The 27,101-nt window shown below is 41.8% G+C and overlaps 1 protein-coding gene across 2 annotated transcripts in view; it reads left to right on the forward strand.

The window, feature by feature from the left end:
• The first annotated feature begins 4,502 nt into the window (after window positions 1–4,502).
• Window positions 4,503–27,101, forward strand: part of lsamp (limbic system associated membrane protein) — a 487,383-nt gene continuing 464,784 nt past the window's right edge. Inside the window, exon 1 of one of the 2 annotated variants that reach the window (XM_084351806.1) lies at window positions 4,503–4,651. Coding sequence is in view for 1 of the 2 variants with exons in the window: in XM_084351805.1 (XP_084207931.1) it covers window positions 15,334–15,397 (64 nt within the window). In the remaining variant the exon portion in view is untranslated. Of the gene's footprint in view, window positions 4,652–15,180; window positions 15,398–27,101 lie in introns of those variants that run through there. The other variant, XM_084351805.1, reaches the window with a different exon arrangement.

A 27,101-nucleotide genomic window follows, 5' to 3' on the forward strand; every position in this document is an offset into this window, starting at 1 on the left:
ATGTTGAGCCACAGCTGTCTCACAGTGAAGGTGATGTCAGGGCTTAATCTTCCCTGAGCCACCTGGTGGGGTGAGCACTGGACGTGATGCTGGAGCTTTGTCAGCTGAGCAGCAGGACTTGTATCACACACACACACACACACACACACACACACACACACTGAGTCATTGCCAGAGGTTACTCAGCTGGCTGGCTTTAAGATTCCCACCACTGAAGCAGCTGACTGGCATTAACAGCCTCTAGCCACGGCCAAGGACGAGGAGCAGCCTGTCACAGCAGGAGAGGACAGGATGGGAACAGTGAGGGAGCAAAGAGACATAATCTGTCCCAAAGGTGAGACACAAGCAGCAGCAGCAGCAGGTTTGTCCACTTTGTGTCTCGTCTCATTCACTGATGATTCCTAACTCTGCACTCAGACACATACAGGAACATATTCAGTCAAACTGATGTTTGTCTGCAGGAACACGTTTATCTCTGAGTCAGTACATCGAGCTCTGTTGGTGTCACACATAAGTGTAGGTCTCTGAGTACGTACAGCCGTTCCCTCTTCAGCCTTTCAGGCAGTAATTCTGACAAATGGACTGATTCAGTGGCTTCACTCTGAATAATTTCATGCTGCTTTCTGTTTGCAAACAAACATCAGGGAAAAGGGGTGAACAGACAAAGAGCAGCAGATACTCTGTGTGTGTTTGGGTGCTAGAAAGTGGCCGTATGAAGAAAGTGTGATCCACTCAGATAACAGCCACACAGCCCACTCCACTCATTAACATGGTGACGCTGTGAAGGGAAATGTGCATGGGGAGATCAGTGAGGATCTGATCCAGTTCAACAGTTTCCCTCCTAATGTGATTCTTATCATTATTCAGTCTCCTTTGCATAATGACATCATCTTTATCAAATCCTACATCAGATCACAGTGTGAGATTTCTCACATTATCAACAAGGAAAGAGTGTCAGAGAATAAAGCAGAAGATTTTACAGAACGTTTCTACAAACTGCAGTAAAATAACAGTTTATGTCCCATTAGGATCTGCACACTGGACTTATTGGAATTATTCTGGATTCACCTTCAACATTTTCTTTTCAATTCTCACTCAAACATTTTATTGTTCGTCACATTTTTCAGTCCAGAGCAGATACAACAGCAACATTTCCCTTTTCAGATACTCATCAGGTTCAGCACAGTGTCAGTCACACAGACTCTGTTCTCTCTCCAACCTTCTGAAAGACGCTGAGTCCACCTTCTTTATGGCCCAGAGCAGGAAGGAAAACAGGTAGGAGGAAGAAAAGAGCTGAATGAACAGAAGAACAAAAACAAAGAACAAAATCTAAAATTGATTTTAACAATATTTTTGTTGAACAAAAGCTTCAAAGCAGAAAATATTGAGGTGGAAACAGTTTAAACTTGATGACAGAAACATCGGGAGAAGACAGGATGAGAAGAGAGAAGGAAAGAAAAGGAAAGGAAAGGAAAGGAAAGGAAAGGAAAGGAAAGGAAAGGTGTCAAGAATCTAAATTGTTGTTTCATTAAAAGACATTTTCATTTTTATTCAGTCATGACAGTTCATCTGTCTCCTCCTGCAGCAAAACCAATTTATTCACAAGAACTGTTTAAAATTCAGGTGTCGTTAACCTTTTTCAGCTCATATAAACTCAAACAATGTGCACACAGAATAAAACCTGCTCCCAGTTTCTCTGTCAGGTCATTGATGGTGATTACCAGTTAGCCTACAAATGGACCTTAACAGCTGTGTAGCACAGAAAAGGTTCCTCTACGTGTTTATGAGATGATAATAAGTCAAACGTGTGTTTGTATTGACTGGGAGGACTCCAGGTTTCCTCTGAGGGAAAGTTTGATTTGAGTCACTTTACTATGTTTTAATGTGTGTGCTTACAGGAAGTGATGAGGTCACAGTCACATCACAAATGATCCTTTGTAAAACACATTTTCTCTTCAGCGTTCAAGAAATGACTTCATGAGATTATAATAATACTAACTCTGCTCAGTACAAACAGCCCACAGTCGTCCTGCCTCTTCAGTATTATTTAGGAATACATTCATTGTCTGTGCTCTCATTAGTGTTTCATTAAGTGCAGTCAGTCTTGTTCTAACTCTTCATTCAGGGTCTGTTTCATCTCTCTAATGCTGCCACCCGGGGCTCTGTTGGATTACATGTATTTAGAGCTGCTCAATGAGCTTTTACACTTCAGTTCCAGCGAGAACAACAAGACCTCTGGACTTCATCACATGTCCAATATGTAGACACACTGGCTGAAACACTCCCTGCATATTCATATAGTAGTATAGTAGCAGTACAGTTCACCTAAATACTGAATGAAGCTGCAGGTCTGCAGTAATGAACCTTGTGATTAGACTGATTAGTAATAAGTTGATTCTCTGCAGCTGTTTGATAGAAGGGGATCAATTCATGACTCGTTCATTTGTTCACTTCTGTAAAGTACCATAGCTGCTGGCTAGCTAACTTTATAATGAGTTTAGCCACCAGCAATCTGAGGCCATTTAAAAAAATGAACATCTCTATTTCTACTATTTGTAGCTACAGTAAGTCCTCCCTCTGAATCCTCTGTCAGTGTGTGGAGGAGAGAGGGACTGTGACATTGTTTCTGAAGAGGTGAGAGTCTCAGAGAAGTGGATTATGTATCAGGTTATTGTCTTCACCAGCACAGAGGAGACTCTCAGCAGTCTGGACACATCAACGCTGTTATCATTTCTTCTTCTGCCATAAAACTGCTCTCCTGCTATTTTACAGCATGTGTTTTATTGGAGACAAAAATATCTCATCTGACAACTTGTTGTAGTTTCTCTGGAGATCGATGTTGTCCTGAGTGCAGGAGGGCTCTCTGCTGCCTCTGAGAAACACTGACTGTAGAGACTAAAGAGTAGTCTGGCAATGACTGAACACGAGCAGGAATTGAACCTGCAACCATTTGAGGTCAGGAGCCTCTTGAACAAACCTGCCACTCCAGTGATAATGAACATTTGGTTTGTTGAGTTTGTGAAACAGGTTTGATCCTGTTGCTCCATATGTGAATGTGCTGACAGCGAGTGTCTCACAGCTTCTCTTCCTGCAGGACGTCCCATGTGTTCGGGTTAGAGTGTGTAACAGCAGCTCTCTGATCACTTTATCTGCTCTATAAGACTCCAGTACTGACTCCAAGGCTCTGCTTCTTGTTTTTAAAGCACTAAATGCTCTCGCCCCACAACACCTCTCAGACCTGCTCAGTGCTTATGAGCCTCTGAGTCTCTCAGGTCATCTCACACAGGCCTGTTTCAGGGATTAAAGTGAAGTCTGGGGAAGCTTCTTTTACCTTTAATGCTGCAGTCTCTGGAGCAGCAGCCAGATGACCTCAGATGTGCCCCAGTGTGGACCTCATTTAATAGAAAGATTAAACTGCTGCTGCTCTCCTCGGCTTTCGACCAGCTTCTTCTGTGTGTGTTGTTTGTCAAAGATTATTTGTGTGTGAGTTTTAGTGGATGAGTCGGGGATCGATAAATATTTAATGTCAGCTAGGTTTAATCCTTTTTGTGGTCTGCTGTTTCATGTAAACCACACTGAGTCTGTTTGTATATGAAATGAGATATGAACTGATACAAATTCCTCCTCTTCCTCCTCCTCTTCCTCTTCCTCCTCCTCTTCCTCTTCCTCTCTGGAAAAAACATGCAAGTGCTGCTCTTGTCCAGACAGCTCTGTTGAGCAGCATTAATCCTCACAGTGACGACTGCACAGCAGAGAAGCGTCGGCCACCACTGGACTTGTTCCTGCATCGAGGCATTATTTCCACCTCCCTGCTGTGAGCTCCACAGTGCTGCTGGACACCTGTGTGCTTCACTGACTGCCAGCTCACTCCCTGCTGTGGGATTTGCTGCCAGTCTTGTGTGCTTTCCAATTAACAGTGTGTATCTAATTAATATTGATAAGATTCCCGACGTGTGGCTGCAATCTTTTGGATTAAATTGACTTTTAAATAATTATATGTACAATAAAGGCTGTAGATTCAACGTCTGTTAGAGCAGATTTCAGTAGATTTTTAAATAGTTTGGTTTGAATCTGAATCATCTCAGATCTGCCAACAACAGCTCCATGATTTAAAAACAAAATGTCTAAATAAGTTCCAGTTTTCACATTTCTATGTGAAAGCAGAAAAAGCTCAGGTGTGACTCATTGAGTCAGCGATGGCTCAGTTCCAGTGAGCGTCAGTCAGCACTACAGCAGGACCTGACTCAGCTGAATGGGCTGCAGTCGTTAGTGATGTTATTAATTACACCTGTGCTGTTTCTGCTGTGGAAACAAGACTTCACTGTTTTGTGAGTCGAGTGTACTTTAAACTATTTATATGACATTTAAAATAACATGTTGTGTTGCTACTTGATAAAAATCACCTTCACACTGGGAGGGAAGTTAATATGAATTCTTAAAACACAGATCTGAATTGGGTTGAGTTGAGTTGGGTTGGATTTCATGATGAGTTCAGCCAATAACTTCTACAGAGAGAGAGATGGCTTGTCTCTGTTGTTCGGTACAAACAACCAAGAAGAATCCTGATGGTGAGGAAGAAAAGGTCTCTCTGAAACTGGTTGGAGGAAGCTGAAGAAAATACAACAGGGTTTAAAGTGGGAGCAAGTATCAGGTATGTTTCAGGTGTCTGAGTGTGACCATGTTGGTTCTTCATTGTTTGGATTAGCTTGTTAGCTCTCTCAGTTCCTCTTCCAGCAGCAGAGACCTGTTAGCCTTGTTACCACCAGAGTGTTGCCTTGTGTTGTAGCTGACAGGTGAGGCTTTGTGTTCTCAGACTGCAGTAGATACTGGATGGTCATGTTTTATACAGAGACCCTCAGGCTGAAACACTGGAGAGAGATACTTGTTTTTACTCAGAGCCAATGGCTCCAAGTCAGGTCATTTTATTTATATACAGATATCACCAACTGCAATGTGCCTCAGGGGATTTACATACAACACCCTCCATCCTGAGATCCTTGAATCTGAAAAATGAGTTGAGTTAAAAGGTTTAAAATTAAATTTGTATTCACACAACAGGATTTCAACAAAAATTCTTGCAAAGATAATCCATCCACCTGACAGGTGAGGCATATCAAGATGCTGATTAAACAGTATGATTAGTGCGCAGGTGTGATTTAGACTGTCTGGAAAAGAAGTGCTCACTAACATGGATTTTTTAAATCATCTTTACTCAAAATCTGAGAGAATTATTTTGTGTATAAAAAGTCTTTAATTTCAACATGTGAAAAATGGGACAGAAGCAAAAGTGTTGTGTAGTTTGTAGCTTCCAGCTCTGGTTGCTGGCAGCAGGACAGATGTGCTGGTCTGAGTGTGAACTGGGTCCTGTCTGCTGCATAATGACATCCTGTACTGCTGGGAGCTCTGTGAGGTCACACAGCACTTCCACAGCACTGTGTGACCCAGCATGCAGCAGGACAGAGCTGCAGGGAGCGCTCACAGTGAAGGAGTGCAGAGACAACAGTGAACAGAGGGACACAGAGAGGACGAGAACCACTGAGTGGATGACTGCAATTGTTATTTTAGGAGTTTGTACTGAAGTGAGTAGTGGTGTCTGTGCTGTCAGTAACTTCAGTGGATGAATGTTCCTACAGGCCGTGTTTCACATGAACCTGTCTTAAAAAAACCCAGGTGTCACTAATGACACTAACGAGAGTCCTGCTCCACTGAGACGCAGCCATCGTTAATGTTATTAATGACAGTGCAGCTCTCTTTAGCTTCATGTCACAGTCAGATCTGTGATGGTAGAGATGAGGAAGAGTCTCATGTTTACAACTCGTCACAGCCAAGCAGTAACCATGGCAACACTTCGGCTGGCACATGGAGACCCTTTAAACTTTTTGAAAGTAGCTCACAATAACAAGGTGTTTTTCACTGTGTGTGTGAGACATGGCCTTCATTAGCCTCCATTTACACACATACTCATCTTCCTGTACACCATCTCTCCCTCACACACACACACATTCAGTTGAGAACATAAGTAGAAACATTAACACACGAGCTGAGTCATTTTGTCTTCCCCTGTTTAACTTCCATTATTTGACTCCCAGTTCTGACGCTGCCAAAGAGCTTTAAGTTGTTAAGAACAGCCTTCACTCTCAAACATGGCTTTATTGGCTGAGCCACTCATCCTGTCAGCTCAGCTCACTGCAATCTGCATGCTAATGCTCAGCCATGACGAGCCCATTCACCCTTACAGGGCTTTCCTCTGTACAGTGGCAGCAGTAACACCACTGCTCCACCACTTTCCTTCAGTGGCTCAGATGACTTTATAGCTGGACTATATAACTGGAGGCTGACTGTCGTGTCACTCGGACTAGCAAAGACACAGTCCAGTATTTTTACTGCTAAAGCTGAAACAACCTTTATTTAATAAAATGTGTCACACTGTGTTCTGTCAGGACGGCAGCAGCTGAAGCTAAAACACATCTAAAGACATAAACTTCAACTATCAACCGGATAAGGAACCATCAACTGTGTCAACACTATAGTGTAGATAAAGGTAAGACGGCAAGCGTGAAAATACTCCACTCCACATAGTAGATACAGACCTTGAACAGATCAGTTGAGTGGACCTCCATCACAGCAGTGTTCAAATCATCTGTTCTTCAGAGTTGTACAGAGGCTGAACTGGGCTGCATCTCTTTGTCAGAGCGAGGTGAAGAGGCCTTCTGAGGAGTGTTTGTCTGCTGGCTGCAGGTAGAAATGACTGTCAAGTGTGTTTGTGTCCCTGTCAGTCCACAATAAGTCCTCTCACATTCACTCAAAGCTCCAAATGGAACTTTTTCAAGGACACAGATTCGACTTGTTCAGTTCAGGGAGGTTTGAAGAATCAGAGCGATAACTCGCTGCTTTCTCAGATTGTTGACTCTCTTCTGCATCTGTTGTACAGCTCTCCCTGTTTGTCATGTGGACTGTTACAGCTCCAGCTTCAGTAAATAGATCTGTGACCTCCGACACTTTGTGATGAAGAGTCAGTGACAGGCAGCTGAGTGGAGCCAAGCAGAGAGGAGACGTCAGTCATTGTGACGCTCGCCTCCACACTTCACACACTCCTTACACAACACTCACACACCACTCCTCATACAACCAGTGTGTTAGTGTGGTGACAAATCATTGTACACAAATTAATTATCAAAGTTATTTTAGGAGGAACAAAGTGAGGTGGAGTGATTTGATGGAGACAGAGCAGCAGTGAGGACAGTGTGTAGGAGTGTGAGCAGACTGAGAACAATATGAGCATCTCTGCTTCATGCTGCATTTGCATTAGTGTGTATTAATGTTGAATAAACTGGAATGAGAAGGGAGACGGGGTCAGGAGGAGGGAGGGAGAGACATGTTATGATCTCATTCAGAGCATTTTAGGAATCCTTGTTCATGTGTTTTCTGAGGTCATGAATAAACTTTGATTTTAACATTGAAGACAAGATGGACAAGAAGAACTACTGCACATGTCTGTGTGTGTGTGTTAGTGCTCATGACATCCACACAGCAGGTATCTGTATGGACTGTTTCCAGACCAGCTACCCTCAGTGGAGCAGAGCAGTGTTTTATCCTGTGTCTCACACCTGTCTGATCCTATCAGATCACAACTCGTCTGCTGAGCTCATGAACACTGTGGCCCAGCAGATGGTGAGCTGATGACGCTCATAATGGAGAAATGATCATTAAATCAGCTGATAATAGAAATCAGATTGACTTGTACTTCTATCAGGAGAACCAGAGAGTGTGTGTTGTGTGTGATCACACTGAGGTGTTTGACGTTCACACTTGATTCCTTCTAAAATAACAACTCAGTTCTATGTAAATGTGTCTAATGTGGACCAGAACCCTGCAGTCCTCAGTCTACATGAAGACCACATCCTCACATGGTGTGAACTGTGTGACCCTGTGAAGTCAGTGTTTGTCCTCTTGGTAACCCAGAGGGATGATGTGTGTCCCCTCAGCGTCCAGTCCTCGGTCCTGTCCTCTCGCATGTTTCCATGTTCTCCTGCAGCTGATCCAGAGCTGGAGACCTGTCCTCCCTCCCAGCCTGTCTTCTGTCAGAGCCAGAGGGCTGCAGCTGCTCTCTTGTGTCCTGTCAGTGGTTGGAGCTCAGCTCTCTCTGTCTCTTCTCCACCAGCCTCCACAGACAGAGCAACCACACACAGACTGACCTCCATCTTCTGTCCTTCAAACAGGACAAAACTTCACTTCTCCTTCAGTCATGTCATTGTCTCTGTCCTGCTGTCTGCTGCAGCAGATTAGAGTTTAAAACAGGATCCATCACAGCTGTTCGCTCATATTTGACTGAATATGTTCAGAAGTCTCACTGATGACTACATTTATTTAACGCCTCCAGGTGTGAAGATCATCATCATGAATCAAAGTAATTCATCTTTTCTTTCATTTTCTTTTATTTCAGTCTTTTATAAAAGGGGTTTGTGCCGTTGGGCTTTTGATGATTTGCCTTTTAGTCTTAATTGGTGCAATTCTGGAAAACGAGAGATCATTTCTAGGCTTTTATTGATAAACAGTGTTTTGTCATCTTTATCTCAACGTTTCCTCCATTTATTCTTTTCTTCTACCACCTGCTCCTCTGTTCAGTCTTCCTCACCTCTCACTGAACTATTTTGAATCCCATGACAAGATTAGTCACAAGTTTGTACCCTTTTTTTCTACCTTCTTTTCCATTTAAGTTTCACTAGATAACAAACACACGATCCACTGATCCACTGACAGGAGGAGGAGGAGGAGGAGGAGGAGGAGCTGCTCCATCAGTCAGGGTTTTGTCTTCTACTGACTGTTTGAACTGGATTCAGCTCAGACATAACTGGCTGTGTTGTAAATCACTTAAAAGTCAACCACAGTGTTTGAAGAAGGATGTGTGAGGACACACAGCAGTTTTGGTCCAACCCAATTCAGCCCACATACAGCAATGCATTCTGGGCCACAGGTGCTCCAGATCTGCACGTTCACTGACTGAACACTCAGGGGATCTGAGTATCAGGGAGTTTGAACTGATCATGTTGACTCACTGTTGGATTTAAAAGTTTCTCTTCTGCTCACTGTCCTCACAAGTTTCACAGATTGTCTTTGTCAGCGCTGAGTCAGCACTGAGATTTGTATGAAATCTGCTTTTCTCTCTGTCCTCCCACTTTCTCTCCCTCTCGTTATTCTCTTTGTCACTGACACATACTTTCATTCTCTGTGTGAAGTATTCAGCTTCTGTTAGAAGTTATATTCTCCACGTTTCCACCGACACTATTCACTCTTGTTGTTCCTCTTGATGGACATGACTGGGAATAGACCTGCTCTGTCTGCAGCAGCTGGACTGAAGTAAACCTCCCACCTTTGTCCCTTCATACATATTGAAGACAACTCTCAGACTTTTGATTGAACTCTCATAGTTTTGACCTTCTGGTTATTTGTAATGGAGCTTCTTTGTCGTGGTTATCAGATGGTTCAGTTCAGACCTGGTGTCTGTTTCTTTGTCTCTCTGTCTTCTGATCTGCTCCATCCTGAACCTACACCTGGATCTTAAAATGCAGTTCAGACCCGGCAGCTCTGATGTTAATGAGATGTGAGGGTGCACATGTGTGCAGCTCTTCTCCTCATCCTCAGAGAGGACAGATGATCCTGATGGTCCAGTTATTGACAAGGTCTCACAGGATGTGAATGAGACGGACAGGATGGATCAGGGAAGATGACTCCACAGTATCTCGTCCTGTGTGTGTGTGTGTGTGTGTGTGTCTGTCTCTACTGATACTGTAACTTTATTCTGATGCAGTGAGTGTTTGTACATTAACAGGAAGCCTCTCTGAGGTCTGGAGTAACTATCGTCAGTAAATGTTGGATAAGGACACCTGCTGTACCAGAGGCAGCCCTTCATCTAATTTAAAAACACACACACATTATTCCTGCCAGTGTACACAGTTTGCTTTGTCAGCTTAGCTATGCTAACAACACAGTGAACAACAGCTCAGATTGCTCTGTCATGTTTACAGAGCGGCCACAGTAAAGTGTGATTTATCAAACCTGGCCAGCAGCCTGTGATGCAGTACACGGGGGATCACTGTCCTGTTAGTCAGCTCTGATGGTGACTGACAGTCAGTGACATTCATGAAAATGATGTGAAGCAATTAGTTCAGTTAAGTGTGAGGACAGTTAGCCTGTGATGAGCATGTAAATCTGTGGCTGCTGAAAACATTGTTATCAAAGATATCAGAACTCAAGGTAAATTAAACTGCACTTCATATTTATGGTTTCAGCTGAGAGGATGTCAGCGTTTGACAGAATGAGCTAAAGTGTCACATTTAAAGTGTAGAAAACACATTTCAACATGGTCGGTGATGTTGAGAGGATTTGATCTGATATGTGGAAGTGAACGAGCCGACAGGTCTGCAGAGACTCAAGAGAATCATCAGGAGAACAGCTGACGTCTCTGCTTCTCTGTTCACACAGTTCAGGAAATATGGCCGATCCAAACATCACACACAGGTTTAATCAGGGATCACACGTATCCTTTACCTTCATTAAATCCAATATGAAGACATTTCTTCTTCTGTATGAAGACAAAGCTCCTCTTAACTCAGAACATCTGTCCCAGAACATCTTATTGAAACCATATTTTCATTTTTGTCATTTGAATCATTTAAACTTTGATCCACCTCCTCAGGGGCTGTTTTCTTTTTCTTAATGTGTTGTTGTTGATCCAGACAGTTCAACACTGACACCAGCAGTCCAACAACATCCCATTGTTCTCTTTTAACTGGCTGTCGATCATATGAATAGACACTGCAGCTGATGGCTCTCTGTTCACAGCAAATGAATACAGTAATGGAGAGGTAGTGAAAAGAGAAACATATCTTCTTTATTACTGCTGTTAACTTTCCATTAATCTTATATCGTCTCACTTCTTCTCTCCGTCTTAGTATTTAGGACTTTTTCTCTTAGCAGTGAGATAATTCAACACTTTTTAATTGGATCTGAACCAGAAAGTGATGCTCTGCTCTACAGACATTTGGCTCTCTGTCAGAGGCAAACTGTTATCAAAGCAAAGTCTTCAGGGAGGCGTTCACACGTTTGGATGCCAGCTGAGAGCTGCAGTGTTGCAGCAGAGAGCTTTAATATAGAGCATAATAAGAGCCAAACAGTCATAAATCATCGCTCTCAGCCGAGTCACAGGTAATCAGCTGGGGTCTGCTGTGATGAAACCACTGGGATGGAGTCACTAGAAATAGACAGAGGAGCTCTTTATTCAGGACAGAGACCAACAGCAGAGGAAACTAGAGCTCCAGGAGTCATTATAGCATCAGAGTACAAGTACCACAGAGTATCTGCAACTTTACTGTGAATGATCCACTTCTGGAGGTCACAGCTCAGAGTGGAGAGAGTGCTGTGTAATGTGGTGTCATATTTACAAGTCAGATCGATACAGATCTGTTCTGAGCTGCAGCCTCAGACCTGATGGATGGAAAGTCGAGCAGTAAACTTCACTTTCAGACTTTAACATCTTACAGTAGCTGGTGAGAGTCAGACCTGCTGTGAAGGAAACGGTACTCAATAAAAAGTGATGTGACATTTATATTTCTGGACTGTACTCGTGTAGCTTTGTTAACAAACGTGCAGTGTGTGAGTACATGATGACCTGGTGAAGCTCCTCTCTGGCAGGAGAAAAGAAGCAGCTGTGTATCGAAGGAGAAATATGTTTGTCTGCAGCGTCACAGAGCCAACAGAGGAGTTCAGCTGTGACCAGACTGCAGTGCAGGAGAACTGATGTGAAATATACAAAGTCAACTAGCTTTGTTTTAAAATGAAGCACACAAAATGAAGTAGAACAGACTTGTATGGTAACACAGATATCTGCTGACGCTGTGTGACAGTGACAGATGTTCAGTAATGTAGTGAGAGCAGCAGTGTGCTCTGCAGAGCTCTGTCTCCACAGTGAACCAGGCTCTGTGCTCTGCAGAGCTCTGTCTCTGTCCATGGTGCTGACTGGGAGGACGGATCAACTCACTGGACTCCAGTTTGATGCTGCTGTTTAAACAGAAACTTAACTCTCCTAGAAAACTTTGTTTTTGCTGAGCTCCAGCTCCTGAAGACATTATTTTTTTTTTTAAATAACATTGTGATCATTAAAAAAAACCCACAAGCTTGAGAAAAAAGTAAATCTTGTAGAAGCTCATCAACACAGACCCCTTCAACTTTACTCACATTGTCTGGTTTATGATCTGCTGTTTGGTTGGTGTCTACCTGCATCACTTCCTGCCTCTCTTGTTTTCTTTCTCTCTGTGTTAAGATGATCTCTGTTTATGGTGAACAGCTGATCTATAGAAAAGTAAAGCCAGTACATCACATGATCTGAGAGGACAGATGACCTTGTCTCATGTCACTCCCACATGTTTCCATGTCTCCTCCTCAGAGTGATGTCTCATCCTCTCCCACATTCACCAACAGTAGCTGGAGGCTTTCACACTGACATCCACAGGTTTGCTGCAGGACACAAACACTGTGGGCTGGACATGAATTATGGATCAAGTCACTCAGAGGTCAGGAGCTTTGAACTCAGTGTTCAGTATGATAAGACCTGAGCGGACTGCACTCTGTAAATGAATCAGGATGTTTCTCTCTGATGAGGGAATGTAATGAGGAGGACGTGTTTCCACCTACAGTGCTTCTGTCTCTGATCCCAGAAGAGTAAAAACTGGAGAAGCTGTCTGACGTTATAGACTGAAACAAACTGGTACATGTGCAGCATGATGTTCATGTCTTCTTCTAACATTGGTAAGATTTTAGCATTTTCAAAATCAGTTACTGACTCGAGCTAATGTGGAATAATTTTCTGCCATCTGCCCACGAACAGTGAGTCGTTACAAACAGTCGCCTGCTGGAAGCTTTGAATATTCATGCAGTTTGTTGCATGGAGCCGTCATTCAAACTGATTGTTTTCTTTCTGCCTACTTTTCAGTCTGTATCTAAATGATCTGTGATGTGTTCATGCTGTGTATATAACTCACAGTGGGCTGTGAGCTGCTCTGTGGTTACAGTGTGTTAACTGATGTGACTCAGACTGAAGACTGGCATTATCGTTCTGTCACTTTGAATCATGTATGACATCACGCAGAAATCATTTACATTTCATCCACCTGACCGACGACTTCAACATGAAACCAGACCTGACTTCTCTCTGAGAATCAACAGTCTCTCTTCTCTGACTGTGACAACAAACTATATTTTTCATCAGATTGTTTTGATGGGAGTCAATCTCACCTTTGCTTTGTTTCTCTTGCTGCTGGCATGTTATAATGAAAACAGTATTCTTCTGCTCTGTGCCTGAAATACAAATGAGCAGTGTGAAACGGGTGGGGAATGTAAATAAACCCTCCAAACACAGTCAACGGTGCCAGAAGGTCTCGTGGGTGGAGGCGAAACACAGATGGAGACTAAAAGGAAACAAAACTGAGAACACAAACGCACAAAGATGCAAATATAATAGAAAATGTGGCTCCGAGCAGCTCGTTCCTTCTGTGTGAGGGCAAAGATCCACAAACAATTAAAACCCATTTACTGTGGTGACATCACAGAAAACACCTGGTAGTAAAGGTTTATTATCAGTCGTATTAAATCATCAGTTTATCGCTCTGAGTATCAACTGTGCAGCTTTTACTGAACACAACAGTCAGACAATGAAACTGGTCCACTGAACGTCTCATTACTGCTGCTGCTAACTGCTGTTTACTGACCAGAGCTGCTGCTGTGTTGAAAATGATTGACACTGATTCATGAAGCATTATCTTCTTTATGTAACAGCAGTCATCTGAGCCTGTAATTCAGTCCACAATATTGTGGTGTTCAGATAACACTTCCTCTTACTGGAGCTTTAATGTGGCCACATTTAGAGATCAGATCTCACCATCAGCTCTCAGCAGAAGTTTATTATAAAACAAGTTTGTTCTTGTGTCGATGCTCTCACTGCAGCTGGAGTTGAATATAAAAACTAAAGCAAAGAACTGTAATAAATCTGCTCTCAGGATTTCTTTGGGCTAAAACACCACACGTGTGCGCACACAGATCACTGGATCTCTCCAGAGACCAACTAGACTCCCCTCACTTTGAGCGCTAACAGATATTGGTACATACGGGACTAATCAGCTCCTGTAGAAACACTAGAAGGACCTTTTTCTTGTTTAATTACATGTCAAAAGTAGAAACTGTGGCCACTGATATTATTCACACAGAAACACAACTTTTCTAATGTGCAAATATTCCAGATGAGCTGACTTCTTCAGTTTGTCCTCGCTTCATCTTCTTTTCATTTTAAAGGCAGATATTTGTGACAAGTTCATGTTGTTTCCTGCATTTCCCCAGTGATGAAATGTAACTAAGTACATTTACTTAGCAGTGTGCATTGTGGTATTGTACTTTACTTGAGTATTTCCTATTTCTACTTTATACTTTCACTTTACCATTTTGTAGGCCGATATTGTACTTTTTACTCCATTACATTTATCTGATAACTTTAGTTACTAGTTACTTTGCAGATTACACTACATCAGAGCCAAAGGAGACATTTTTAAATTAATTTATTTCATCACCACTCAGATTAAACAAACAATGATTCTGATAATTGGAGAAATGCTGAATATTGGATTTGATAATCGGCCAGGCTGATAACAGGTTGACTCCTCGTATACAGTACAAACATCATGTAAATATACTGTGTGTATAATTTACTTTTACTTTTGATAATGAAGTAAATTTAATGCCAGAAAATTACTGTCAGTACTTAAGTACATGTAATATCAGATACTTTAAGACTTTTACTCAAGTACTATTGGTATGACTGACTTTCACTGTGACCACAGGAACACTTTAACACTTTAACGTGACTTGTGGGGACTTTTTCCAACAGTGCATCTCCTCCTCTTCAGTGAAGCTGCTGAGAGGCTCCATGTGAAACATCCTGGTTGTGCTGCTGAATGAAATGTGTTGGCTTTGTCCTCATTAGTCCTGCTGTCAGTGCTGGAGCATGAAACTGTGCTTCAGTAGAGACACACAGACACACAGACACACACACACACACACCGTCTCCTCTGTGGATGAGAGTGTCGGTAGGGGTCGCTACTGTCCGTGTGAAAGCAGCAGATGGAGCAGTGACAGAGTCTCCAGCTCTTGTGTTCATCAGCACCGTTCACACCGGGATTTCTTCCTCCGCTCGGCTTCATTTGCAGCTTTCTCTTCTGGAAATTAGCCGCTGGAGACGGAGCTTGGTCGGGAAGAGCGCGGAGCTTTTGCACCTGGTTAAAGGACACCATGCTTTCCTTCTGGATACACACCGTGTGGATCCCCGGCGTCGCTTTCCTCTTTGGATTTCAAGGCAAGGGATCGTTTCATTCTTTTCATTTCATGTGCTGACGTTTTCCACTAGGAAAGCCCGGAGTTGAGAGGGAAATGACAGCTGCCGTGGATGTTTGTTGTGCTTCTGTCCGTCTGCTGCTGACTCGAGTTGTGAAGGTATGTGAAGTGACTTCCCCTCCTGAAAACAGCTGACATGACGGAGAGAGCTCCTCATGGAGAAGCTGCCGACTGTTACAGTGGAGCTGAACCAAGTTAGTGACGAGTGGAGCTGAGCTCATCTGACATCAGTCTTCATGTACAGTAGCAGTGTGACACAGAGGAGAGGAGAGGAGAGGAGAGGAGAGAGCAGCCGCAGAGGCTGATGGTCCAGCTCACAGCTTCAGTAGAGTCTCCTCTCAGCTGAGGAGGAGAGCAGTGACCAACATGTGGAGGCTGTTCATCTCTCAGCTCCACTCCGACACTTGTTTCAGCATGCTGGCCTCTCACCAAGTGTGTGTGTGTGTGTGTGTGTGTGTGCAGCTCAGTGGCACATGTGACAGTTAGTTTGTGTAAACTGTCACATAAGTGAAATGATGTCTCCATTTTGGCTCTAAGCTTGAAATCCCTTCATATCTTCACACACATCTCTGACTTTGATCCAATCCACGATGCACACATCATGGGTCAGTCAGGTTTATTGGATTCTCTTTGGCTCTGCTTTTCTGCTGGCAAGGAGTCTTATTAGTGGTGTGTGTGTGTGTGTGTGTGTGTGTGTGTGTGTGTGTGTGTGTGTGTGTGAGAGAGAGTGAGATACACGTGGATGAAGGCAGAAAGAAGAACCAGTGTGTGGTGTGAAACAGCAGTGAGAGCCAGCTATAGTGAGCAGCAGAGATGATGGCAGCAGGAGGGGTGGATGATGGAGGATAAGAAAGATGTAGTTTTCACATTTTCTCTCTCGTCTACTTTTGTAATTAAACGTCAGCAGTAAGTGATGATGCTCTCCACACTGTAATGCTGCGTTCAGGACGAGTCGAGACTCGGAAATGTCCGACCTCCTCCCGGGAAAAGTGCAATGTTACTTTCCTAATTCCTCCTGGTGAACTCTGGGTACATTTATCTCCCCTGACTTCACGAGGGAGCAGTTGTCTGACGTCACACGATGGCAGCACCCATGGGAAGGTGGTAGGGTGTATTTGTAGACTGCAGTATCTGTAAAAGACTTGTGAGTGAAATGTTTAGATACATTTCCAAGTATTAAAACGCCATTAAATAAAATCCATAATGGAGTCTGTGACCTCATGTGTCCTCTGGTTCATGTATAATGCACTGAGGCTGCACTGCTGAGGCTGCAGTTGTGTGTCCATAACTTTCTCACAGTCACTGACAAGATGATGTCTTTGGTTCACTTTTGTCATCTTGCTCCTGAGCCTCTTTGAGGTCGGAAGTTTCAACCAGGAAATTCCAACCTCCGACACTATGAGGCGTTCAGGGTCAGTGCTCAGTGATCAGACTGTGGTCGTACCGGGCAGCTTCCAGACGGACAGTGGAGTAGTTACAGGAGACGTTTGAGACATTTCAGATAATATTGACCTCTTTTGCCATGAAAACATGTCATTGTTGGACTCTGCTGTGACTTGCTTGAAGTCAAAATGATCTCAGACACTTTCACCTCAAAGATGAACTGTAAACTTTGAAAGGATGGTTTGTTCTCCAGAACCTCCTCCTCCTCTCCTCTAACACTAAACCACATTGGTATATATAGCAATATGAAAAAACCAAACTGTAATCTTCAGCAGATAACTTGAATCGCTCAGTAGAGTGGATGCATGTGATGTCACTGTAGTTGGAAGTCACCATAGTTACAACCACTGAGTGGCAGAAAAACTACTGAGTGACAACATTGTTGATATTTATCAAGTCCTGCATGTTAAGGTTCAGCCTGAACGCCTCACAAACACAACAAACACATTTGATTGTGCAGCAAGAGACCAAAGAGCAAGAGAGAGACGGAGGAAGCAAAGAAGAGACAAAGAGACACTGACCGAGCAAAAGACAAGAGACAAGTCTCAGACTGGCTTTTAGTCGTTGGCGACAGCTTTGCTGAATAAAAGTCTGCACGACAGACACCAAGCTGGACTTGTTGCTGTCAGTAAGTAACATTAGCTGGCATGCTAAGTTATCTGCACTGTGTTGCTGCACTGGTTTGATGTTTGGCTGTTAGCAACGTTATCAACTTGTTTGTTTTTGATCATGAGCCAAGTCGGCCCATTGTGACAGAGGTGCAGCTGGCAGCATATTACAGCCCGGTGTTACTGTCTCTGGTTCAGGTTCTGTTGGTTCTGGGTCGGCTGCTGAGCCTTTATACTGGAAGAAGCTCTCACGTGATCCTTTTGATGACGTCCATCATGTTTACTCACCGTTTGTTTTACAGAATTATTCTTGTAACAACAGACTGAAGCTCTTGAATCTAATGTTGTTCAGCAGCTGACAGGTTTCACAGCTTCACAGCAGCACAGGAGCTCATCACATAAACACAGTCAGCACAGACACACAGCAGTCAGAGTGGACAGAGGGTTGATCTGAAGGAGGAAATCTTCCAACAGGACCAGAACAGAGCTGAATTCCAGCTGCTGACTGAATCACTCCACTTCTCTTTGTCAGTTTTTTCTCTCTCAGTAGAAAATGTCCGTCTTTTATGCTCATCTGCTGTTAAGGACAGAGGGAACACAGAAGAGTTGAATAGTTGAGATTCCCATCAGCAGCTCTCACACTAAATCCTTTCTCTGTGAGTTGTTGGAGTCTTTTCACAGCCGCTAACTTTCCTCTCATTAGTTCACACATACAGTAAAACGCTCTTTACTTTGCCTCGTCCTCCATCACCTCTTACTTTACCGCTCTCCTGATTCTTATTGTCTTTGTTTATATCTCTCCTGGCGTCATTTTCCCAAAGCTGCTCATGACTGACAGTGAAATCATTAATCTGTGGCTGAGCCGTTGTTTCCTCTGAGGGGAGCGCTGATGCCCATCTCACTGCAGAGCGTCTTTAAACTCGTCGTCCGCTCAGACTTCATCGATTTGGACGTCGACCCTGTTTGGCTTTTCAAAGTGCAGCCGATGAGCAGGAGAGAGACGGAGGATAAAATGATGGAGGAAGTGAACATTAATATAGTCGGCAGGCTGAGCGAGTACAGTCTTTGTGCAGGAAACACTGAGCTGGTGTTTGATGTGACGTTTTGCTTTTTCATTAATAATTGAAGTAGGTAATCAGCTCAGCTGCTTGTTTTACACCGAGCACTTATTCCTAATGAACGTCAGTTGTAATCACACAGGTAGATCACTGTTCACCTCCTCGGTCTCCCTCTGACAAGACAAACCTGACAAAGTGTGAATTATCATTTATTCTCACTGCTCTGTTTGGCTTCTCATCAGTTTTCTCAAACTTGAACAAATTAATGTAAAATAAACCCCCTTTATGATAATTGTTAAAAAAAGACTGCTGCAGATGTTCTGTGAATATTTCTATTTGATAAAGAAGATAAATGAAGAAGTCACTCAGTGCTCCCTCATTTTAAACTGCAGATGAAAGTTATCTTCACAAGGTTTTCATGAGTTTTAATGATGTTTGGAAACAGATAATGTATCCAACACTTTCTATGAAGAGACATTTGGACAACTGGTCGTCTGCTGCTTTGTTGTAATTTCTGCACTTTCTTCCATGATGTTGTTTCTCTGAGTAAACTAGGAACAGTTTCAGTTTGTGGTATTCAGTCATGTTCATTAGTTTTATAATAAAATAAGGTGATTAGGTCTGTGCCCTGTTGATCAGACCGGTTGTGAGTTCTCTGGTTGCCAAAACATTTAGTCTGATGTAGGCCTGGGCGATAAACCGAAAATTTACCGATACCGAAATTTACGACGATAACCGACGTCATTTTGCCCATGTCGGTATATTCGGTGTGTAAAAAAAAAAAGAAAAAAAAAAGTTGTTTTTGTCTTGTTTGGCTGTGTGTGTGTAGGTAGGCTACCGGTATATTCATGTGTAACTGCTGCCAAAATGCAACCTCGGCTTATTTTGTGAATGAACACGAGTCAAACCTTTGTGTAAAAGCATAATTACGACGAAAAAGCCACTTTTAAGATTCACCGTAGTTTCGTTTCCAGGTCAAACTCATTTACACTGGAGGTGCACGGGTCAACTTTTCTGTAGCATCAAAATCGATATTTTTAAAACACTAAGAAGACTCGACACAACATGAAACTTTGCTCGTAGTATCACCAGGGTCTCTACACATGAACACGAGCATTGAGAACATCGTTTGTGGACACAAAGTTTGCTAAAAAGAAGGTTTTTGAACAACTCGCGTTAGCTTAGCCGTCCTGCCAGTCGAGATGCGTCGATCCCCGATCCCCGATGTAACATGGAGCTTTCTCCATGTTACGCCGCACTCGGGGATCGACGCATCGCGACTGGCAGGACTGCTACTGCTAATGCTAACGTGAGTTGTTCAAAAACCTTCTTTTTAGCAAACTTTGTGTCCACAAACGATGTTCTCAATGCTCGTGTTCATGTGTAGAGACCCTGGTGATACTACGAGCAAAGTTTCATGTTGTGTCGAGTCTTCTTAGTGTTTTAAAAATAGCTATTTTGATGCTACAGAAAAGTTGACCCGTGCACCTCCATTGTAAATGAGTTTGACCTGGAAACGAAACTACGGTGAATCTTAAAAGTGGCTTTTTCAGTTCTGGAGGAAACATTGTTACATGCCTCAGATCCTGCCTGAAACCTGAAATGGTAAACATGCTAGTGTTTCTGAACAAGAACCTGGAGTAAACACTAGTGTGTAGAGTAGAGTGATCACATGCAACCATGAGTCAGATTCACATCTACAACACTAGTCTGAGTAAACAGGTCAGGATACCAAGTCTGCTGCTCCTTTTTGAAGTGCCCTGTTCAAGCCCCTCTTATTCTTAATCATCAGTGCTCTTATTTGTTTAAAAGAGTTTAAAGTTGTCACCTGTCACATGGCAGTGTTATTTGCAATAGTTTTTTCAGTGTTTTATTGACATTTTTGTTCATTACATTATTTATTATTTGTTTACAAGTAACACTACCTTTTTTTTTTAGGCGTCGGGGGGGGGGGGATTTTGTACTTATCGTTCATTTATCGTTATCGAGGTGAGTTGCTCAATATATCGTGATATTGATTTGAGGCCATATCACCCAGCCCTAGTCTGATGTTTCCTTTAATCTCTCGGCCATCTTTCCTGTGAAGTTCTTCACCTCTGAAGATTCATAATGATCGTCTGGACACATTTGTCATTTAATGTCACTTGTTTCCTTCTTTCTTTACAGAAACAAGGTTGTATTCATCGGTGAGGTCTCTGTTTGTGTTGCTTCATGTTGTTTGAACTTCTTACAATGACATTTTACTCTGTCCTGAGGCACTAATGGGATGTGAGAGTACATTTCCTCTCTGATGGATGTAATTATGTGTCTGCTCTGAATGCCTCCAGGTCTGTGTGGAGCTGCTAGTTTGAAGCATTTTCTGTGAAACTGGATGTTTTAGTTGATCGGCTGAATGAGCGACACAAAGTTGTACACAGAAGAAACACTCACACTGTTTTAGCTGTGCTCTTTATCCTGTCCGGTCCAGGCTGCTGTGTATTGGAGCTCTTTCAGAAGAAGAGACGGCAGCTGAAAGGCTCGTGCTGTTGAAGGTTTGTTAGTTTACAGGATTTCTCAGTCAGGGTGAACAAACCACAGGTGAAAGACCATCAGAGCTGTGCTCTTTATGGCTGTGTGGTCACACATCCACTGTGATAGAAAACTTCTGTGGATGTGGATATTGCTGTGTCTGCAGCTGGAGGATGCTCTGTCTGTTTTAGCCTGAGTCAGCATGTTTCCAGACACATAACGTTACCTGACTTGGGCTGAACGATGTCACTACACAGTCGACCCACTAATACTTGACTAGTTGCTAATCTGATAACAGAGGACCAGTACTGAACAGCTGAGGATGAAGACATGTAGTTTTATACTCAGTTCACTTGAACAGCTGTATTGTGTTACAGAGGGATGGACTCAGGATTTTACTGATACCTGTATTGATCCTGGTGCTGCTCATCAGAACTCATCTGTACTCGTATTGATACTCCTCTGATGTTGTAAATAAAAGAGGAGCATGAGAAATAAATCAACTTCCAACCCATTCAGTCACCAACAACTGGCTTTCTAATTAAATTGATGTTCAACACATTTTGGTAAAATGGCCTTTAACACCTTCAGAAGTAAAGTGTTTGTTTCCCTCTATTGAAACAGAAACTGATTATGGTAAAGCATCCCATAATAACTGAGGGTGTTTACAGACTATGGTGCAGTAAATGAATCCTGACACTGTACGTGACGATGAGACCGACAACAGAAGAAGAGGCGTCCTCCCTTCAGCTGTGATTGTCAGGTGCTTCTAACAAGTTCCTGCTGCCTGTGACGAACACATTAATTGCTAAAGAGCTCATAAACAGAAAAACACATTTTATTTATCGTCATCACATCATCAGAGTGTTTTTGTCAGCAAACAGCACAGTGCTGAAAGTGTTTCTTTCTGTAACACTGAGCAAATAAATGACTGGATGTTTGTTTCTGCATTTAAGAGTCAATACAATCAGAGGTGAGTGTATTATAGGATTACAGGATTAAAGCTTTGTGCTTGGCTTCAGTGTTACCCCCTTAAATACATCCACACATGTGGTTTCTATGAATCCTTCATTCAAACAGGTAATCCTGTTGGAGAAACACCTCTGATACTGTGTCATGCTGCACATCTCAGTGAATTTGTCAGAATGAGGATTCTGTCTTTTGTTGGTTGATCAGTGGATTCAGATGTTTACAGAAGAGACAGAGGACTGAAGACAATAGTATATTTCCAGTCTGTCGATCTGTTATTGAATATGTGGCACTATACAGGTGAAACTCGAAAAATTAGAATATCGTGCAAAAGTTCATTTATTTCAGTAATTCACTTTAAAAGGTGATACTAATATATAGTCATTACATGCAAAGCAAGATATTTCATGCCTTTATTCTTTATAATTTTGATGATAATGGTTTACAGCTTATGAAAACCCCAAATTGAAAATCTCAGAAAATTAGAATATTACATGAAATCAATAAAAAAAGGATTTTAAATACAGAAATATTGGCCCTCTGAAAAGTAAAATCATGCATATGTACTCAGTTCTTGGTTTGAGCCCCTTTTGCATGAATTACTGCCTCAATGCGGCGTGGCATGGATGCTATCAGCCTGTGGCACTGCCGAGGTATTATGGAAGACCAGGATGCTTCAATAGCGGCCTTCAGCTCTACTGCATTGTTCGCTCTCATGTCTCTCATCTTTCTCTTGGCAATGCCCCATAAATTCTCTTTGGGGTTCAGGTCAGGCGAGTTTGCTGGCCAATCAAGCACAGTAATCCCATGGTCATTGAACCAGGTTTTGGTACTTTTGGCAGTGTGGGCAGGTGCCAAGTCCTGCTGGAAAATGAAGTCAGCATCTCCATAAAGCTTGTCTGCTGAAGGAAGCATGAAGTGCTCTAAAATGTCCTGGTAGACGTGTGTGTGTGTGTGTGTGTGTGCGCACAGTCGTGAACCTATATAACAGTGGTCCTGGGAGTCATAATGCTCACACTAACAGGGGACTTGAAAGCAAACTGAGGACATTTTTAATGTCCCCTGTTGGACTTCCTTAAATCATGCTAGAATCTTGGATAGTATGGAGCGGCAGTCACAGTTCAACATGGATGAACAGAGGAAAACGGCAACATCGATAATATTTATGAGAATAAAAAAAATCTCAGCTAAATAGGTTTGTTATTATACTTATTATCAATCGTGGAGGTCTTACGTTCCAAGCAAAACATTATTAAAAAAAATAAATAGCCACCAAGAAGGCAGGAGAGTATAAAGTAATTAAAGGAAGAAAATAACCAGGGGTAAAATTAGAAATAATTCATTTGAATACTTGAATACAAAATAACGTGTCACATTAAGTTATACGTTTGTTTGGCAAATGCAGAAGGCATATTTGAGGTTTGTCAAGCTGAGCAGCATCACAACAACGGGATTAAGAAAAGTGAACGCACACAACAATACTTCATTAGGGTTCACACTGGTACTCAGCAGTTACTGGTCTCTACGGCTCTACTGATAGGCCTCTATGTTGACTTTTGTCTGACATGCTGTAAAACAGGAAAGTTGGTCCACTGCATAGAATTGCATTAGTCCCCTCTTTGCCTGTACGAAATGACACTAGTCCCCTGTTGGATGGTATGGAATGACACTTATCCTGTGGTCGTCTGTTTTTCTGTATATTTCTACAGTGTTTTCAGTGCCCAACAATATTCGTAAAACAAGTTATTATTAACTACAAATAACAAAAAACACAAAACCAATACAGAACTGTGTTAAGCCAAAGTTTATTTAAGGTGCTTTTAAATCCACACACACTCCTAAACTGAGAGTTTCTCTCTTGCTCTTGCTGTACTCCTAACGATGGAAATGGCTTTCCGCATGATGAACTATATAGACAGATTATCATGTGAAAAATTTCATAAACTCACTATAAGAGCTCCCCACGCGGTAGTACAGTCTTTCCACCCTCAGTGATGAGTGCTTTTTGGTGTAGTGCAAAGTTCAAATATATCAATGTTTATATCAACAATTGGAGTTAATAAATAAGTCTAGATATAAAAAAACAAGTGTTGCAATGTAATGACAGAGTGATGCTCGGTTTACATGACTACAAATGTAATGACACACTGATGCTCCGTTTACATGAAAAACCAATGTTCTGACCCTTACACTGATGCTCCGTTTACATGAAAAAACAATGTTCTGACCCTTACACTGATGCTCCGTTTACATGAAAAACCAGTGTTGTGACTCTTACACTGGTGCTCCGTTTACATGAAAAACCAATGTTGTGACCCTTAGCCATAACACTGATAATCCAGAATGCGAGCTCCCAGTATTCAGGCACATAACACTGATAATCCAGAATGCGAGCTCCCAGTATTCAGGCACATAACACTGATAATCCAGAATGCGAGCTCCCAGGGTCCTGGCTCCCAGAATTATTGGTCTTAATACTGTTGGTACATCTTTCTCTTGATAGCTGTTATTTTGTTGTGCACAAAGTATTTCACTGCGTACCAGTCTCTCCCATTATCCCTTATAGTCTGGTGTTCTTTTAAGAATCGCTGACATTCGTCTTTTCCAGGAGTCTGCATTTCCTTCAAGGAGTCCTTGAAGTAGTGTTCAACAATTTCCCTTTCCATCTGTGACCAATGCCTTCTGGATGTCCCTGAAAACAAATGAAGAAATAATGCCAATAAATAGATAAATGAAAATGGTCACCATCAATTATTGTCAACAAATGTCAGCAAATTTTATAAAGATAATGTTTCAAACCAATGGAATAACGTACCAATTTCACTTGATGGTGATTTCTCAACTTCCCCTGTTGCCTTTCTAGAGGTGGCAGCCCCGTCTTCAGAGTCTCCGTGCGCTGAGTTTCCTGAAACCACATTGGTACCACAAGAATGTCCACATGTAAAATTGACTGAATATTTGAAAGTCGTGCTGCATTTAGTGAACATATTTTTCTTTACCTGTATACTACATGTAGTGCAAAGCCTTACCTTTTTGACTTGTGGTTGCTGTCTGCTCAGGCAGGACATCATCTGTATCTGCGTCGCTGTTCTCCTCTTCAGCTGCAACAAAATATTAAAAGTGAATATTACACACCAAAGGTTTTTTTTTCCCACTAAGTATACTGCCTTTGATTTCTTTAATAATAAAAAAATACAGATATTCTTAATATCCTTTTACTTACAGCTGATGTTTGGAATGATTAGTTTGCAACGCTTATGATGTCTCCAGAGGTCTGTTTTGACGTACATAGCGAAGCAAAACTCGCAAGGCAGGTAGTCTGTTGCTGTTTGATAGGTTGCTTGCCTTTTTGGTATGATTTGTCCTGTCCCAGATGACAAGACTGAACAGTTATGGTGGTAGTTTCCCATGTTCCTCACTTTGGTCAAAATAAGATTGCGCATGGTTGATCCTTGCCTGTGTGCAAGTGCCTTTACCACTTCAGCTTTATCCTGATGCTTCTGTCTCAGATGTCTTGTAATTTTAGCATATGGTTTCTCACAGTAAAGGCAATAATTCTTCTTATCATAGATTCGCTGATGTCGACTGTTTGATGAAATTTTCACTCGGATACTATGTTGTTGAAGGTCATGGGCATTTTGATCCATTGGCGTTGGGGTTTTTGAAGGTGGTCTTCCTCGGATTACTTCCTTTTCTGCTATTTCCTCTTCTGCTTCTGCTTGTTGTTCATCTTCTTCTGACATTTCCAGGGAAAGGGAAAATTGTCGCTCAGTGATCTGAAATGAAGAAATGATTTGGAAAAAATATTATAAATTGATATCTGCACTTCATTTTCATACATTTATTATATGTACTTTTTAGCATCCCCTGGTTTTGCAATTGTGTTCCTAAATACCATTTCACGCACAGATAATTCCTCTTCAGTGGTGGAAGACGTTTCTGCTTCTGCGTGTTGTTCCTGTTCTTCATCTGACATTTCCAGGGAACGGGAAACCTGCTCAGTGGTCTGAAATAAACAGAATTTTTCAAAATAGTTAAATAATAAATTCTTACCAATACCTTTTTTCATACAATGTTACCAAATGCATCTTTTACCACCAGGTTATATAATTGAATCACGTATTACCATTTCACAAACAGAGAATTGTCCAGAAGAGGATGAATCCATCAAGTCATGGCCAGTCCCTGGCTGATCACTGACTATACTCTCTGAGATGTCCATATCATCTGGGGTTTGACCGTCCTGTAACAAAAAACAAACAAAAACAGTTAATGAATCCACACATAAATAGTCTGATTTGTGGTCTACATCTGATGTGTTCATTCCTGTTATTGTGGCAGCTCTTTTACCGTTGTAAAGTATTGTCAATGTTTCCTGTCTAATATTTCAAAATTAGCTCAAAATGTATCACATATCATACAATGGTAGGAAATTGCAGTGACCAACATTGAAATAATATTGTCACTCTAAAACATTGTTTTGATTGATTTTTCTGAAAAATCAATCTGTACCATGGTAAAATCTCTCTACCATCTCTAATCTCTACCATAGTAAAATAAACCTTACATTACCCAACCCTACTCGAAAACATTATTGTACTTACCTCATTTATATTCACACTGCCAGTGTTGGTTGTGGTTCCACTGTAACCAGACTGTTGTGTGAAACCTGTAATACATTAAAATCAATGACGAGAGTGTTCCTGAATGAAATGTATATTAAATTCATGGGACCTCGTAAAATTTTTAAGTAATGAATTTTTGAGGTTTGGCCCTTTTACGCTAAATTTTAGTGATTCTTATATGCATATTATATATGTCTTATATCACTGGACTTGGTTGTCCTGAATACCCAAGAGACCCTAAGGATCATTTACAACATTATTAATACATACATACATATTAATTGAAATAGCTGTTGCAGAATGTTGATCAAATTAGGAGCAATTTCGTTTTTTACCTAATCGAAGGATCTTTCATTTTCAGAAATTAATATCTCCACTATTTCTTTTACTTAGTTGACCGAGATGTTGATTCTGTGTAGTATATAAATGTTTTTTCACAATATACTTAAAAAGCT

Source organism: Pagrus pagrus, assembly GCF_965226575.1.
Source record: "Pagrus pagrus genome assembly, chromosome: 4".
Lineage (NCBI taxonomy): Eukaryota > Metazoa > Chordata > Actinopteri > Spariformes > Sparidae > Pagrus > Pagrus pagrus.